We start from the raw sequence: 14,798 nt of genomic DNA on the forward strand, positions 1-14,798 counted from the left end.
ATATGAATTTGTGAAAAGATTTTTAGTGTAATGGAATCATCATCGCACGCATCAAACGTGTATATGTGTGTGATTGTCTCTTTTCAGCACCCTTATCATCTAAAAGTAGATTCCGTTGCAAGCTCCGCTGGGCATACCTCCATATTCCTAGCACAGTCAGAGACACTACAGCTTATTATGTACAAAATGTGTTGTCGCCAGAACAAGGTACAAACGTTGGAGTGGCCATCTGCAAACGCCTGTCCATCTTTCAATACAAAGGGACCAACAAGTATATTAATATAATAATAATTCCACATATGTAAAGCGTGAACTTATCACTCCTAAGTGTATCCAGGTGCTGGGGGGCCATCAGGGAAATTAAGTCAGCTATTGCCTTAAGTCACCTAATGCTGACCTGCTGCCGGTGCCGGGGATAGAACCATGTGCCCCGCACTCCAGAGTCAGCTGCTCTGGCTGCTGCGCCACACCTCTCCCTAATGAGACCAGCAAGGATCACTCCCACAGTGCCTGTCTCCCCCTCATCTGCAGGGAGATGTCTGGGGAGGTCCCGAGAATTCAAGTGACTCATCCCAATAGGAACCCACGTGGGAAGCACTTACTGATTTCTGTTTCATATGAGGCATACAATGAGTCTGTCCCCCGACAGATGGTTGCTAGGTATGACACTGACATATGAATACAGGTGATTTCTTATTTGTTTGGGGACGCGCAACCATGCAAACGAAACAGTTCTCCCTTTGGACCATGCAGGCGATCCACTTTCACTGAATCGTCGGTGGCCAACTTCTGTAGTTTGGATGTTACTGTCATATGGCCCTAAGTTTAGCTGTACAATTAAAACAACATCACGGGACCATTGTCTATATCTATTATGTAGGCAGAGTCGAAATGTGAGATTCAAATTTTCTAGGTGAATTGTTATTCCTGTTATAGTGCCTTTTTTTCTGTTCATTAATTGTATCTGCTTGTTTTTATTTCACTTTTTGTTTAAATCATTTTTAGTTTTGTATTTCGATTGCCGGTAGAGGGTGAGGTTCTATTTGCAAAGTTTGTATCGAAATCTTAGTTTGTAAGTCATCTTTTTTTTTTTTTAAGATGGATCCACGGCATGCAAATTTACCATCAGAAATCCTGAAGAAAATATTTTTACTGTTAGACACCTGAAGCCCAAGACGAAATATTCAGTTGCACTTGTGGCTGTCACTGCTGGAGGAGAGAGTTCTATTGATTTCTCAAGAGATGTGGAAACGATTTTTGATTGTAAGTTTGGAAGAGAAAAAACTTTCATAAATGTATGAGTTACATGTCAAACACACATTTGGTGACCTTTCACACGTGATTTCAGACAAATTCATGTCATTAAGTGATATGAAATGTATTAATCTGTTGCAGATTTATAATATCTTTAATCTTTGAGGACACTCCCTGTCAATGGTCACAGATTCACAAAACGTCCAGCGGATCTAAATTCTTTAGTTTCCATCCATTAGCATACGTTTTTGCATAGATGTGTGGAAGAGGGTTTTCCTCAGGTAAATGCAAACTAGTTGGTATTATGTGGCCATAACTCCTATGGCTGGTGGTCTGTTTCTAGCAGTAGGATGAGAGATTTCATATTCACTGTGGAAAAAGAGTTACATTCATAAAATAGTGTAAGTGCTCTTTGATGTTTTAGGAATGCTGTTTATCAAATGGTCCAGTTATTTGATAAAACTGTACTGCATAAAAATAGTATCATGCACAAATATGCTACTCCCACCTGTTGATATATTTCCAAAAAGGCTTTCTTAAAACTAGTGTAATTTCATGTGTTTTACAACAGCTTGTAGTAGTACGTCCAAAGAATAAATCTATGTAGACGGAAAATTGAATTGCGACTTATGTGCTGATTAGGATGCAAATGTTATTTACTGGATTTATGTTAAATATTTATCGATTCTACTTCCTCCACATGTGTTTCAGTTGATATGATGCATTTTGATTGAGCACTGAAGATTTTCAAATGGAGTCAGTAAAGTGTGTTGCAATCGTTTTCTGTCAGTTAACAACCAAACACTGATCATACGTGATTGAATTTAGCTAATACTCAACTTTCGTCTTTTTGTTCCAACTTTCCACCATTTTTCTCCACTTTTGTTTCATTTTAGCCCTTTTTTTATGACCACCTCCATTTCCTCTAAAACATAAGGACAGACTTTGGAAGTTGATTTTACATATGTGTAGATGCGCACGCTCCAAGTGCATGCACGAGGGGACCTTTTGAAGTTATTCTTAAACTTAATATCAATTCTTGAAGTGGTCACAAAAATGTTCTTATGTCTGCAGTAGGTGATGAGACAGCAAGACTGGATAAGTCAGTGAAAAAGCAAGCTTTAAAGGATGTCAGAATGTATGTCACCTGTTGAATTTGTTTTGCAAAGGAAACCTTAGAAATAAACATGCGATAATGTCTTGTCCATGTCTCAAAAGATTGTGCTATCTACAGCAAAGGCATGGACATTTTTTCTTCCTCAAATAGTGTAACAAATTTGCTATAGAAACTATAACAACTCAATGCCACAGCAAAATAAAAGAAATTGGTTAACTGTAACGACTCCATTTAAAGTAAATACCTGCACTTTTGCACTTCCATCAATATTGGCACCTCTGCGTCATTCTAATTATACTGATTCTAGACTTATATTGATTTGTTCACCTTAATTAAATGTGAATTTGTTCAAATAAGTTTTTAGGATGCGTTATTCAGATGGTCTCATTACATCAATTTTCTGGCTAAATAACAAAAAGGGCACGTTAAATTTAGTAAAATATTTAAACTTTTCATTATTTGGTGTATTGACTGCTGCTTATTTACTAGACAGAAAGGCACTTAAAATCTCTTTCAATATTAAAGTTCATGGCTTTCATATCCATGTGATCAGTAGCGAGTATGCTGCAGTAATTTTCTTATTCGGACAGATTTCTACTCTGAAGCGTCAGCAATGTTACAAAGATAGTGAAAATATCTCATTTATTTCTAGTGTTACTTACTAATCAAGGGTTCAGTTAACACTCTGTTTGTGGTCCGTGTGACTTACACACTAAAGCTAACATTTACCAGGGTCATGCCTTTGGAAGCAGTCTGTATAGCTCCTTTGGTTAATTCTTCTCTCCGATGCAGGTATGAAACTTTTGACGTGAGATTTCGGAATCATTTTGCCTAGAACCATACGATGCCTCGCAAAATGCAAGAAATACATTGTCTGAATTCAATGAGAAAAGAATAATGGTAGATTACATTAATTTTTGGGTTTCAACATTTCTGTTAAGAAAAAGAAAACATGGTATACTCACTTTAAAGGCAAGAATAACATTATTACTGTTTTAACAATCTAATGTAGAAATCATTCAAACTTTACATAACATATAATTGTTCATCTCCACATTTACCCCACAGACCAACAAATCTTGCCCTCCCCACCAAACAAGTAGGGAGAGTAAGGAGGGAAGTGGAGAGAGAAACCCACAAGGACATTGCAAAATATAAACTTGCACTCTATGCAAGCGAAAGTGGATTAAGAGTAGCCCTCTGAAAACAACTCAAACCCACTGTGAAGAATCACAAATTGTACTCTTGAGCTGAAAGAAATAAACACTCATTCAGTGCCGTCATCCTCAGGCCGATCCAATTTTCTTGCACGTTTCTAATGGGCACGACTCCGTTGCTTCAACCTAGGAGAAGACGAGCGTTGCTCTCATAGTTAATTTTCAATAATTTTTTAAGGTTCCCTGAGCACCACAGCATAGAATTTATACAATATCCCAAAGTCCAGCGCAATCATTAGTTCTTTATTTTGCATCTTGACATGCAGCCAGCAATCTTGACAAATCTTGTAGCCAAACTTGGAGCCAACACGTGTTGCGTCGATATGGTAAGTCCACCACTGACTTTGTCAGGGCTACAAACAAAACAAAATAAGACCATCTATGTCCACATGAGCTAACTAAGATGTAGTAGTCCATCACCATAAATCTGGTGTTCGAACCACAGAATATTCAACTCCTTCAAAAATTAATAAGAGCCAAAGAAAGGAAGTGCAACCGAATGTGAATGTGGTTTTCTGACCCATATTACTCCATTGCTATGTGTATTCATTTGGTCCATTCATAATGCCCATGTAGGAGTAACTCAAAATGCTGAACTTTTGTTTTCTAACAGTCTTTATGTGCTTTGCGATGTAAGACCGCTAACATGCTGTTTGCTTGTTTTGCAATTTAAGAAAGCTAACATGCTGTTTGCTTGTTTTGCAGTGGAAGACAGTTAACATGTTGTTTGCTTGTTTTGCAGTGGAAGACAGCTAGCATGTTGTTTACTTGTTTAACAGTGGAAGACAGCTAACATGTTGTTTGCTTGTTTTGCAATGTAAGAAAGCTAACCTTTTGTTTGCTTGCTTTGCAATGTGAGAAAACTAACATGTTGCTTGCTTGTTTTGCAATGTGAGAAAAGTAACATGTTGTTTGTTTTGCAGCAGATGCAGTTATCCTGGCAGTGCTCCTTCCTCTGATTATTGGTTCAGTCACAGCAATGGTACTGTTAGCCCTGGGCTTCTGGAAAAGAAAGTGGTATGTTCTCATTAATAACAGTAACTACAGTGCTACATTTCCTGTTCCTGTTTTCCTGTTGACACTGACTTCCTCTGATAGGACACAGAACAATATAATAAAGCTTTAAGGAGCAGTGTTTTTTTATTGTCCCTCTGAGCCAGTCAGCGTCTGATGAAAATGTGGTTATCATACGAAATTTTCCTTCATCAACTTTTTTGACTCTTTGCTTAAAAAGATCCTCTCTTGGTATCTCAGATACTTTCTGGGGAGTAGTTGTGAGTAGTTTCGCATTGTAACCCCTTAATAGAAATCTAATGAGGCTGTCCTTGGCTGCTAAATCAAAATCGGATTTCGTTGTGCAATTGCGTTTGAGTCTGAGAAACTCGCCATATGGTATACTGTTGACCAGTCTACGGGGGTGGCTGCTCGAGGCATGTCGGGTACTGTTGCCCGCTGTGGGCTTTCTGTAAAGGCAACAGTTTATCTTATTCCCTTGAATTTTGATTTGTAGATCTAGGTAGTTTGCTGCCACCAAACTGACCTGCCCAGTGAATCTTAAATTATTGTTGTTCATATTTAGAAACCTGATGTAGTCCTCCCCCTCCTGAACTGTACCATTCCACACCAAGATTAGATCGTTGATATATCTATACCACAAAATAATCTTTCCTGTCCAAAATTGATTCTCTGGTGCCCAGGCTACCTGCTCCTCCCACCAGCCTACGAATAAATTTGCATATCTGGGGGCGAAGCAGGAGCTCATGGCCGTACCAGAGACTTGTCTGAATAGCTCCCCTTGAAAGAGAAAGATGTTGTTATAAAGACAGTATTGGATCAGTTCCAACAACATTATGTTGTGTGTTGCAAATTTCAACTGTCTTTTTCTTAAAAAATATTCCACTGCAGACAAGCCTTGTACGTGGTCGATACAGGTGTAAAGACTGGTTATGTCCAGAGTGATCAAACAGTAAGTGGCTTGCCAATCCAGTTTCTCTATGTGCTCATTGAAATCTGTCGTGTCTCTGATATAAGATTTTAATTTCAGGACTTCCTCAAAAAGAAAATGTTCTGTTGAAAATTAGTACGTTTTGGTGAACATTATCTGCGCCATCTTGCCTCTTCCCCTGATGCCACACTTTTGTCGTGCGCGCCCGCCATTTTCTAAGATGCCCCGATCAGAACGAACCCTTTTGCATGCCGCTGGCCCCTGACATAGCCCTTCGCCTTCACTAAGCCTGCACGCTGACCACCCCCTGCTTGCACCTGCCTTGAGTCATAAACCCCTCTTCGGCGCTGCTCTGCCCCAGGCCCTCATCCTGTTCCCAGCGCGACACCTCCCTGCTTTCCTTTCATGATCTCCGGCCCTTAGATGCAAAACCCTTTTTCCCCGTGTGCCCGTTTTGTCTTCCCCGTTCCCAAGCCGACACCCAGCTCTGCCGATACCATCCTTGCCCCTCCCCGTACAATAGAAAGCTTCCCCCATCAAAGAATCCCCGGGTTGATCAAAGCCCCCACCCCATGAGATCCGATCAAACCCCCCACATTCCGTGAATCGGCGGATTATCCAGCTGCGCGATGCTCATCACCTGTTGTGACTAGGGTGGGGACTTCAACTGTAAATGTGTGTGGGAACGGGCCCAAAGGGGAGTTCCGAGAATGTCTTTTCCGTACATCAAAGCTTTAACATGTATGTGTAATCTACAATAAAGTCATAAATGTGTGTATAAGAGGCCAGGCCTCAGGAATACAGTTAGAGCACCTCAGAACGATACCTTCTGTCCGTTTCGTTGTGTTCTCCTCCGGAGAGAATAAAAACCCTTGTTTCCTGCTTTCCAGTCTCCAGCGCCTGCCTCTTCATTGATTTAAATAACTAGAGGGTCACAGAGGCAATACTGCCGGGCAAATATCGATTGTCCCCGACCCGATTGAACTTTTTACAATTGGCGTCCCAAGCGTGGGGCCCATCAGCGACTCGTGGATCCAGTGGGAGAGGTCCCGACGACAGAGTGAACGACTGCAACGATCGGGAGAGCTCTTGCCCAATAGACCCTCGTCTGGCAGCCGATCATCCGAACTTCACTAGTTCCGAACAGACCTCTCTCGAGTGATCTACGGTCCTGACTGGGAACCATCAGGAGTGCCGTGAGAAATACGAGAAAAAGAGGACGATCGGGCGCTGGATTCGGAAGACAAGAAACTGTCCATGCGGTCCGGGTAAGGTCGTGTTACCACGACAAGTTGCGAAAAATTTGCTTGATTGTTTGTTTGTTCAAAAATACTAGTATTGCTCTGTTTATTTTTATTTTGGAGATTCACTGTCTGCAAACGGAGAAACAACAGGCTCTCTCTCTCTTTGCAAACAGTGGAGGATAGGTAGGGTAGCAGCCGTGCTTATTTTTTTTCTCCCCCACTCAATAATTGCTTGAAACTGAACTGTTGTTCGCAAACTATTGTTTCCTGGAGATTCCCTGTCTGCAAGCAGGGAAGAGACCACCCTTTTTGCAGATAGTGAAAAGGGTAGGTAACGCAGATCTTTGCGGACCTACTCATTCTCCCCATTGTTATTTATTGGTCGTTTGGTTTTATATTTTTTTTTGATCCATGAGGTATTCACTGCCTGCAAACAACGTTGAATAGAAATATTCTGTACGGTCTTTGCACCTAGTGATAAGATAGGCAGTGCTGACTTTTTAGTCCCTCGTTACGAGCCGTCATGTCTGTCTTCTCCCCACTGATAAATAGCCTGTTTAGTCCGGACCGCGTATTAGAGGTGGACCATATAGCTCCATTAGAAGGCACCCCTAATAAGGACATGTTCATAAACTATGGGTTAGTCACCATAGCTTATAATAAATTATGGCACAGGTATACCGAAGAGAGTCAAGACAAACAGTGGCCACTGGCAGGATCCTTTGACCTTGATAAAATAGAAACGTTAGAAATAGCCCTTCGAAATAATAAGACAACGCCAATTATGCTCGACAGTCTCGGTATGTGGCGCAGAGAGGCTACGAAACGACAGAGAAAAGACGAGGACAAACCAAGTAGAGAAATATACCGACAGGACAACCCCAGGACACCGCTACCCACAACTTATCCCCCGACACTATGCAAAGGACGACCAGACTTAGGGTCAGACCAATGCGCTTTTTGTAGGTATGTCGGACACTGGAAAGCCCAATGCCCGACTCTACTGAGCGTGAGTAAAGGCAAAGGGCCGACAAGAACGACAGACCGACAGTACGAGAAAAGGCGCGAGACAAAGAAGAACCCGACTTACATAGACAGACCAGACAGAACCACCACGTTTGATTATGCCCGATGGCACAGATTTCGCCAGGAAAATCTCAGCGGCATGCTCACGTTCTCCTAGGTCGGGCAATGTCAAGACGGGAACCCAGCCTCGTTTAAAATTCACAGACGGAAAGAGATAATTATGACCAATAACTGTTTTTATATTTGTCTTGGGTCTTTGTATGTCGTACTTGTACTGTCCCCCGTCTGAGTTTGTGTGTATGTAATGTGCAAATCTGCGTCATCCCTCTACACGTGTTTCCGTGTTACTCGACCTCTGTTAGCAGAAACTTAGCATAAAAGCAACCTGGAAAGAAAGAAATGGTAAAACAAAATCCGTAGACCATTAATGAACTTGAACTTTTAATTTAACACAACAAACAAGGAATAATAACGATAAACTGTAGAAAATGAAAGTCAAACAGAACATTCGCCCCCCCCCATTCTAGAACCTTCCAAAGTAGGGCAGGGTTACGGCTACGCCCAACCAACGGCAACCCATATAAGGCGAGCCCGGCCGCCAACTCTTGGTCAGGAAATCTTAACGTATGGGGGAGCCGGAGGAGAGGCAGGAGCCCGCAGCCTGGGCATTTGCAGGTAGTCCCGCCACATGTCTCCTTGGCCGGCCGCAACGGGCCTGGAAAGACTAAGGTAGTCCCGCCACATGTCCAGAGGAGAACGAGGCACCTCTTCCTTTTCTCTTCCGTCACAGGCGCAGCAGTCCTGGACGGCGGGATGTCCTGCACGTACCTCCACAACAATTTGTCCAAGTTGGGCTGGGAGGGAGAGGCGACGCGGACGAGCCTCTCCCACCTCCACCGGTAGGAGGTTTCCCAGCCCCCAGCCCGACGCCGAACACCCCCAGTCAGGCGATGGTGCCAATACTTCCACAGCACCGAACGTACAATGGTGGCACCCCAGTACTTGCGCAGCACCGAACGTACAATGGTGGCACTTGGGGAACACCGGATGTGGAGAGGCCTTCATGCGGGGCGATGAAAAGGAGCGGCATGGAGCACACCGGGAGAAGGAGACGATGCGAACGAGTCTCCCTTGCCCCCAGGTGGGGGCATCACAGCCGCACCCCAGCCGAACGTCCCGCTTTCACAAAACAGGGACCTCTTCCTTTCACTCCGAAGGGTCTCTTCCACTCTTGCAAACTCGACGAGAGTGGCCCCGGTAGGGCCTCAAAATGGCGTCTGGGTCCGCTGGAAGGTGGGCCCCGGCCACTAGAGTAACTTTGACCAGCAATATAACTCGAACATTTGCCCTCTGGAGCACGAGCCCCCATCTCCGACAGCATCTCCGCAGCCTTGAAGATCCTACAAGGGTCCCCGGCGGAACCTTCGGCCTTTGCAGGTTTCCGGTAAGGGACGGCTGCCTTGATCGCCAACGAAACAAACATGACATTGCCACACCTTCTGTTAGCGTGAATTCTAGAACTGCCGAAAAGGACTCTGGTCCAAACTGCCAGTAATGGAAACATTTCCCCCTGATGCTGCTTCCGGACTGAGCCGGCCCCGCCCAAAATGGCGCTGGTATCAATCGGAACTTACGAACACCTCGTGGTGTTCCTTCGCACTAATATAAACTTGATGTTCTGAGATTTTATATGATCCTTTGTACACTTGGCTAGAAAAGACAAGGAGAACTTACTCGACGAACAGTATGAAAAGATTCCCGTTACAAATGTTGATTACGAATGTACAATGTATTATATTTTTATAACTGATGTAAACCCCATTTACGACGCACACGTACGGTATGCATATAGGAAATCTGATTACAACTGTTATGATTATGCTTCTAAATTATGAAAATATATGCCCCCGAACCCCCAGCCAATTAATAGACGTTTTAGTCTCTTACAAATGAATGAGTAAAACTTTCCGATGTTTTTATTGCTGCAAACGACACCCCCCACTGTACGCACTTTAGCCATTGCCACGACCGGCCAAATACGACCGCACCCTCATAATCCATATGCTGAAATGATTTTGCAAAATAAAGTCTTTGAAACTATGGACGGGTATTGCATGCTTTATTTTAAAAAAAATATGGGATGGGTGGGAAAGTTCTTTTCTGTGCACCCTACTCTGCTCTCTCTTTAAGGTTAAAAGAAGATGGTTGCCCAGCCCTGGAGGACGGGTCGGATCGACAACACGACACTCCGCCTTCAAGGTACGCGACTGACTCATGAACTCTCGCGTAGAGGAAGACCTTGACTTCCAAGGATGGGTAAAACGAATGGTGTAAATGAGGGAATGTAAAAGGAGGGTGAAATGAAATAATGTAAATATTATAAAGTACAACGTTCCAAAGTAGCAGGGACCCAAGAACCGAAGAACCTTAGAACGCCACAGCGTTGAAAGAGGTTTAAGGACCCCGATAGTGAGATACATCCTTTGACTAGATACCTCGCACTAGGCACCTCTGGTTTCCTTTTTATGTTTCCCCGCACACGCCCTACATGAACACACTACCCCCCCCCGACTCCAGAAACCATATCCCCGGGGACCCTGCCCCAAGGAGGAAAGACGAGTAAGAGGTAAGTAAAGGACTTATGAATCCATGTATTTGAATGCGCGCGAATGCTGTCTCCCCCACCCCCCCTTTTTCCTCCTTCTGCAGGTTACATCGGAGATTACAGCCGAGGTGTGGCGAAGATCTGAAGCCTTGCCACGTCTAATACACGAAGCGGACTAGCGCCGCAAGGTGGTGTCTAAGCACGCCTGCAGACTACTCACGTACCGAACAAACCCGAAAAATTAGCACAACCTGATAAAAAGTGATCACCCTTAAACCAGACCGGACGAATGAACCCATGCCACGTATGATGCGAAACTATGAGGGAATGTGTGTGTGTGACTGAGGCGTCGACCCAACTGGTCGAAAGACCGAGAATGCGAGAAGTGCGACAAAATGGTACCTCCTTTCTTCTTTCCTTTTTCTCAAGGCACGTCCCCTCTACCCTGTCTAATGCTCAAACTGCATGATTACAAGATTCTAACGCAGACTCGTGAATGCCCTTTACTGTGTAATGCACTAAATAGCCTTTCTTGAATACACTGCCACCCTCTCTGTTGCACGTGTACTATTTAGCCTGCCGTTGCACTCTCTCTCTCTCTCTCTCCCTCTATTTTTGCACTCCCACTCTTCCGAGTGGTTAGCCCCGAAATTGGCAGACTGCCACCCCTAGCACCCCACCTAATTGGCTTCAAATACCGTCAGTATTTGCACAAAAACTTGTCTTTAATACAATCACCCTGAGACCGCGTCATTACCTCTCCTTTTCCGCTAGAAGTCAATGAACCCAGGTTGGGCCGTAAGGGAAAGGACAGGTAAAACGACAGAGGTTCCCTAATCTGACCCGAAAATAAGGGAACTACATGTCAACGGCTCCTATAGTATAAGACAAGGACCTCAGAATACGCGACCCTCCCCTCCCCGAATTGTCGCGATACCCAAACCGGAAAAATGACCACCCCCGTTACCTCCCCTGTATATGTCCCTGGTTGTTTCCCATAAAACCCCTGTCCTTCCTAATTAAGTAATCGGGCTGTAAAAGGTTACGTAGGACCCAGAATGATGTTTTACAAGGTTAACAGACTAGTTCAAGGTAAAGAAATCATCGAAATGAACCCCGCAGTAGTTGCAAAACAGGATGCACCGATAGAAAGGAAATGTTTAGCCATGTTCGTCTCTCAGCAAAATACCTGTGTAGTACCATGTTGACGACTCACTGCACCCTTTTGTAAATGTAAAACTCTAGAGAACGGCATATCTTCGCCAGATTTGTCTCACAAGGGTGGGTTACCATCAGATGAACTGCCATGCCTGTAATAAATAATTATGAAGGAAAGTCATAGTAAATCCAACAGAACCCGTCACCGGTCATTCATATGCCAGTTGTGAACACTAAAATAACGGGCATTTTTCATTCTTTGCCTGGAGCTGGGAGAGAAATAGACTTTTTGATTATCTTCATCTGCAAATTTTCTAAAGACTGTCTTTTCAAACTTGTTTAAGGGTACCGCTGTTGGAGGAGAAAAGGACCGGATGTGGGAGCACGAGGCCCGACTGCAGACTAAGGAACACCTGCGACATTAGCCAAGGCGAGACCACGACTGAAAAGAGCTGCAGGACGAGGCACTGTTTTCGACAACATGAGAAGAAAGGGTCGACCTGATGCCCCTGCTCGATGTCCAATGCCTGTCGACAAGTCCCCGCTCTCTGAATTCGGTCACACGCCCGCCTATTTGAAGTCTCTCGTTCCCCTAGTTTGTTCCTAATTTGGCCTTGCTCCATCCCCCTTTCCCTCTGACCTAACCTATGGACTGTTTTGTACGCTCTTCTTCCATCCGAACTTTCTGACAATCACCTCAAAGGACACAGGGCGAAAAGGACCTTTCCGACCAGAAACGCGAGGAAAGGGTCGTGCCCTGCAACGCAGAACTTAGAACAGAGCTGGACTTGTAGCTCCACCGCCGGTGCTCAACAGCGCCAACGAAAGACCACAAAGAACAATGAGAACTCGTAAAACTTCGAACATTTGACATCCTCAATCACCGTTTTTTTATGCCTCATTTCTCTCCCAGTCGCCATTGTATTGATCCTGCTCCAATCCGAATCTGAAATATGTATTAACCTGCCAGTTCACGTTATGATATGTACTTGCTGCTCGCCGTTTTTGTATTACATTCCTATGACTTTCCTGCTGAACAAGTTTATCAAAGTTTATCAAATAGGCCCGCCTCCTGAAAACTAGAAAAGTTAAAATGTATCGTTTACAACTCTTTTTATCTAGGGTTCCTACCATTTTCCTTCTCATGCCCACCACAATAGAACCGAGTAGAAAATGAACCAGCAAGATGTCTTGAATATGTTAAAGGGAGGACTGTTGAAAATTAGTACGTTTTGGTGAACATTATCTGCGCCATCTTGCCTCTTCCCCTGATGCCACACTTTTGTCGTGCGCGCCCGCCATTTTCTAAGATGCCCCGATCAGAACGAACCCTTTTGCATGCCGCTGGCCCCTGACATAGCCCTTCGCCTTCACTAAGCCTGCACGCTGACCACCCCCTGCTTGCACCTGCCTTGAGTCATAAACCCCTCTTCGGCGCTGCTCTGCCCCAGGCCCTCATCCTGTTCCCAGCGCGACACCTCCCTGCTTTCCTTTCATGATCTCCGGCCCTTAGATGCAAAACCCTTTTTCCCCGTGTGCCCGTTTTGTCTTCCCCGTTCCCAAGCCGACACCCAGCTCTGCCGATACCATCCTTGCCCCTCCCCGTACAATAGAAAGCTTCCCCCATCAAAGAATCCCCGGGTTGATCAAAGCCCCCACCCCATGAGATCCGATCAAACCCCCCACATTCCGTGAATCGGCGGATTATCCAGCTCCGCGATGCTCATCACCTGTTGTGACTAGGGTGGGGACTTCAACTGTAAATGTGTGTGGGAACGGGCCCAAAGGGGAGTTCCGAGAATGTCTTTTCCGTACATCAAAGCTTTAACATGTATGTGTAATCTACAATAAAGTCATAAATGTGTGTATAAGAGGCCAGGCCTCAGGAATACAGTTAGAGCACCTCAGAACGATACCTTCTGTCCGTTTCGTTGTGTTCTCCTCCGGAGAGAATAAAAACCCTTGTTTCCTGCTTTCCAGTCTCCAGCGCCTGCCTCTTCATTGATTTAAATAACTAGAGGGTCACAGAGGCAATACTGCCGGGCAAATATCGATTGTCCCCGACCCGATTGAACTTTTTACAGTTCCAGATATCTAGAAAGGTTTTCAGTAAGGCTACCAATTGAAGAGACAATTGGTCGTCCGGGGGGTTGTTTCATGTCTTTGTGTACCTTGGGTAGGTGGTAGAATGTTGGTAGTACAGGATTGGTTACTCGTAGGAACAGATATTCATCCAAGTCCAGCATTACTTTGCCATGCCATTTCGTTAAGAGTTCATGTAGTTCTTTGATGCTGTCATTATACCGAGTCCTGGTTGTCAATTCATAGCATCTCCGGTCATTGAGTTGTCGCATTGCCTCTCCCACATATTGTTCTCTCGTGAGGATAACAACGTTACCTCCTTTATCAGAGGGTTTACAGATGATTGTTGTATCCTCTTCCAAGCCCCTTACAGCTTCTCTCTGTGCTGGTGTCAGATTATCATGACTCTGTTTCGTTGGTTTGTTCTCCCTGAACTTGATCAGATCTTTAATGATTGAGTCAGAGAAAATATCTATGGAGTCTATGGGCATTTGTGGTACAAATTTCGATGGCAACTTTAGACCACTGGATGGTGCTTCTTGTGCAACTTCCGTGTTTCTTACTCGTTGCGTTGGTGTGGTTGCAGATGGAATAATTTCCATGGCACTCTCTTTTCGTAAATCCTCCAGTATCTCAAAGGATGTTAAATCATTGACACTTAGTAGGTCCGTGCCTTTCCAGTTAGATTTTATGGTTTTGGCCTCTTTGGTTGTAGGTTTGATTTTATGAAACTTATACAACTTCAATTTGCGTATGAACTTGAATAAATCAATTCTTGTTTGTGTATATTCTAGGCAGTGGTTGGGGCAGAATGTTAAGCCCAGTTTCAGAACCGACTCCTCAGTAGCTGTTAGTTTCTTATGCGAGAGATTTATAATTGTGAGATGGTGATCGCTGCTTGCTACCATCTCGACCCTCTTTTGCTTCTTGTTATTCTTGATGTCTGGTTCGCTTTTGCTCTTCCTCTTCCACCCGCCGCGTCTGGTTTTCCTCCTTCCTCTGGGGGTTTGTTCTTCCCGCCCCTTAGCCAGCTTTGGCGGATGATATTGAACTCCTGATGAAAAGGAGTTTTGGGCACTCTTCTCGCAGGACCTGCCACGTCTTCTCCACTCAGTTCTTCCTCCGTTACCTCAGATTCTGAGGTCTCTAC

General features: G+C 44.3%; 1 protein-coding gene across 1 annotated transcript in view; it reads left to right on the plus strand.

Moving 5' to 3' along the window:
- OSMR (oncostatin M receptor) overlaps positions 1 to 14,798 on the plus strand; it is a 357,357-nt gene that overhangs the window by 300,000 nt on the left and 42,559 nt on the right. The window contains exons 16-17 of the mRNA XM_078674982.1: positions 1,099 to 1,263; positions 4,512 to 4,605. Of these exons, the coding sequence (XP_078531108.1) occupies positions 1,099 to 1,263; positions 4,512 to 4,605 (259 nt within the window). The remainder of the gene's footprint in view (positions 1 to 1,098; positions 1,264 to 4,511; positions 4,606 to 14,798) is intronic.

This window comes from Lissotriton helveticus, chromosome 2_1 (assembly GCF_964261635.1).
Source record: "Lissotriton helveticus chromosome 2_1, aLisHel1.1, whole genome shotgun sequence".
NCBI lineage: Eukaryota > Metazoa > Chordata > Amphibia > Caudata > Salamandridae > Lissotriton > Lissotriton helveticus.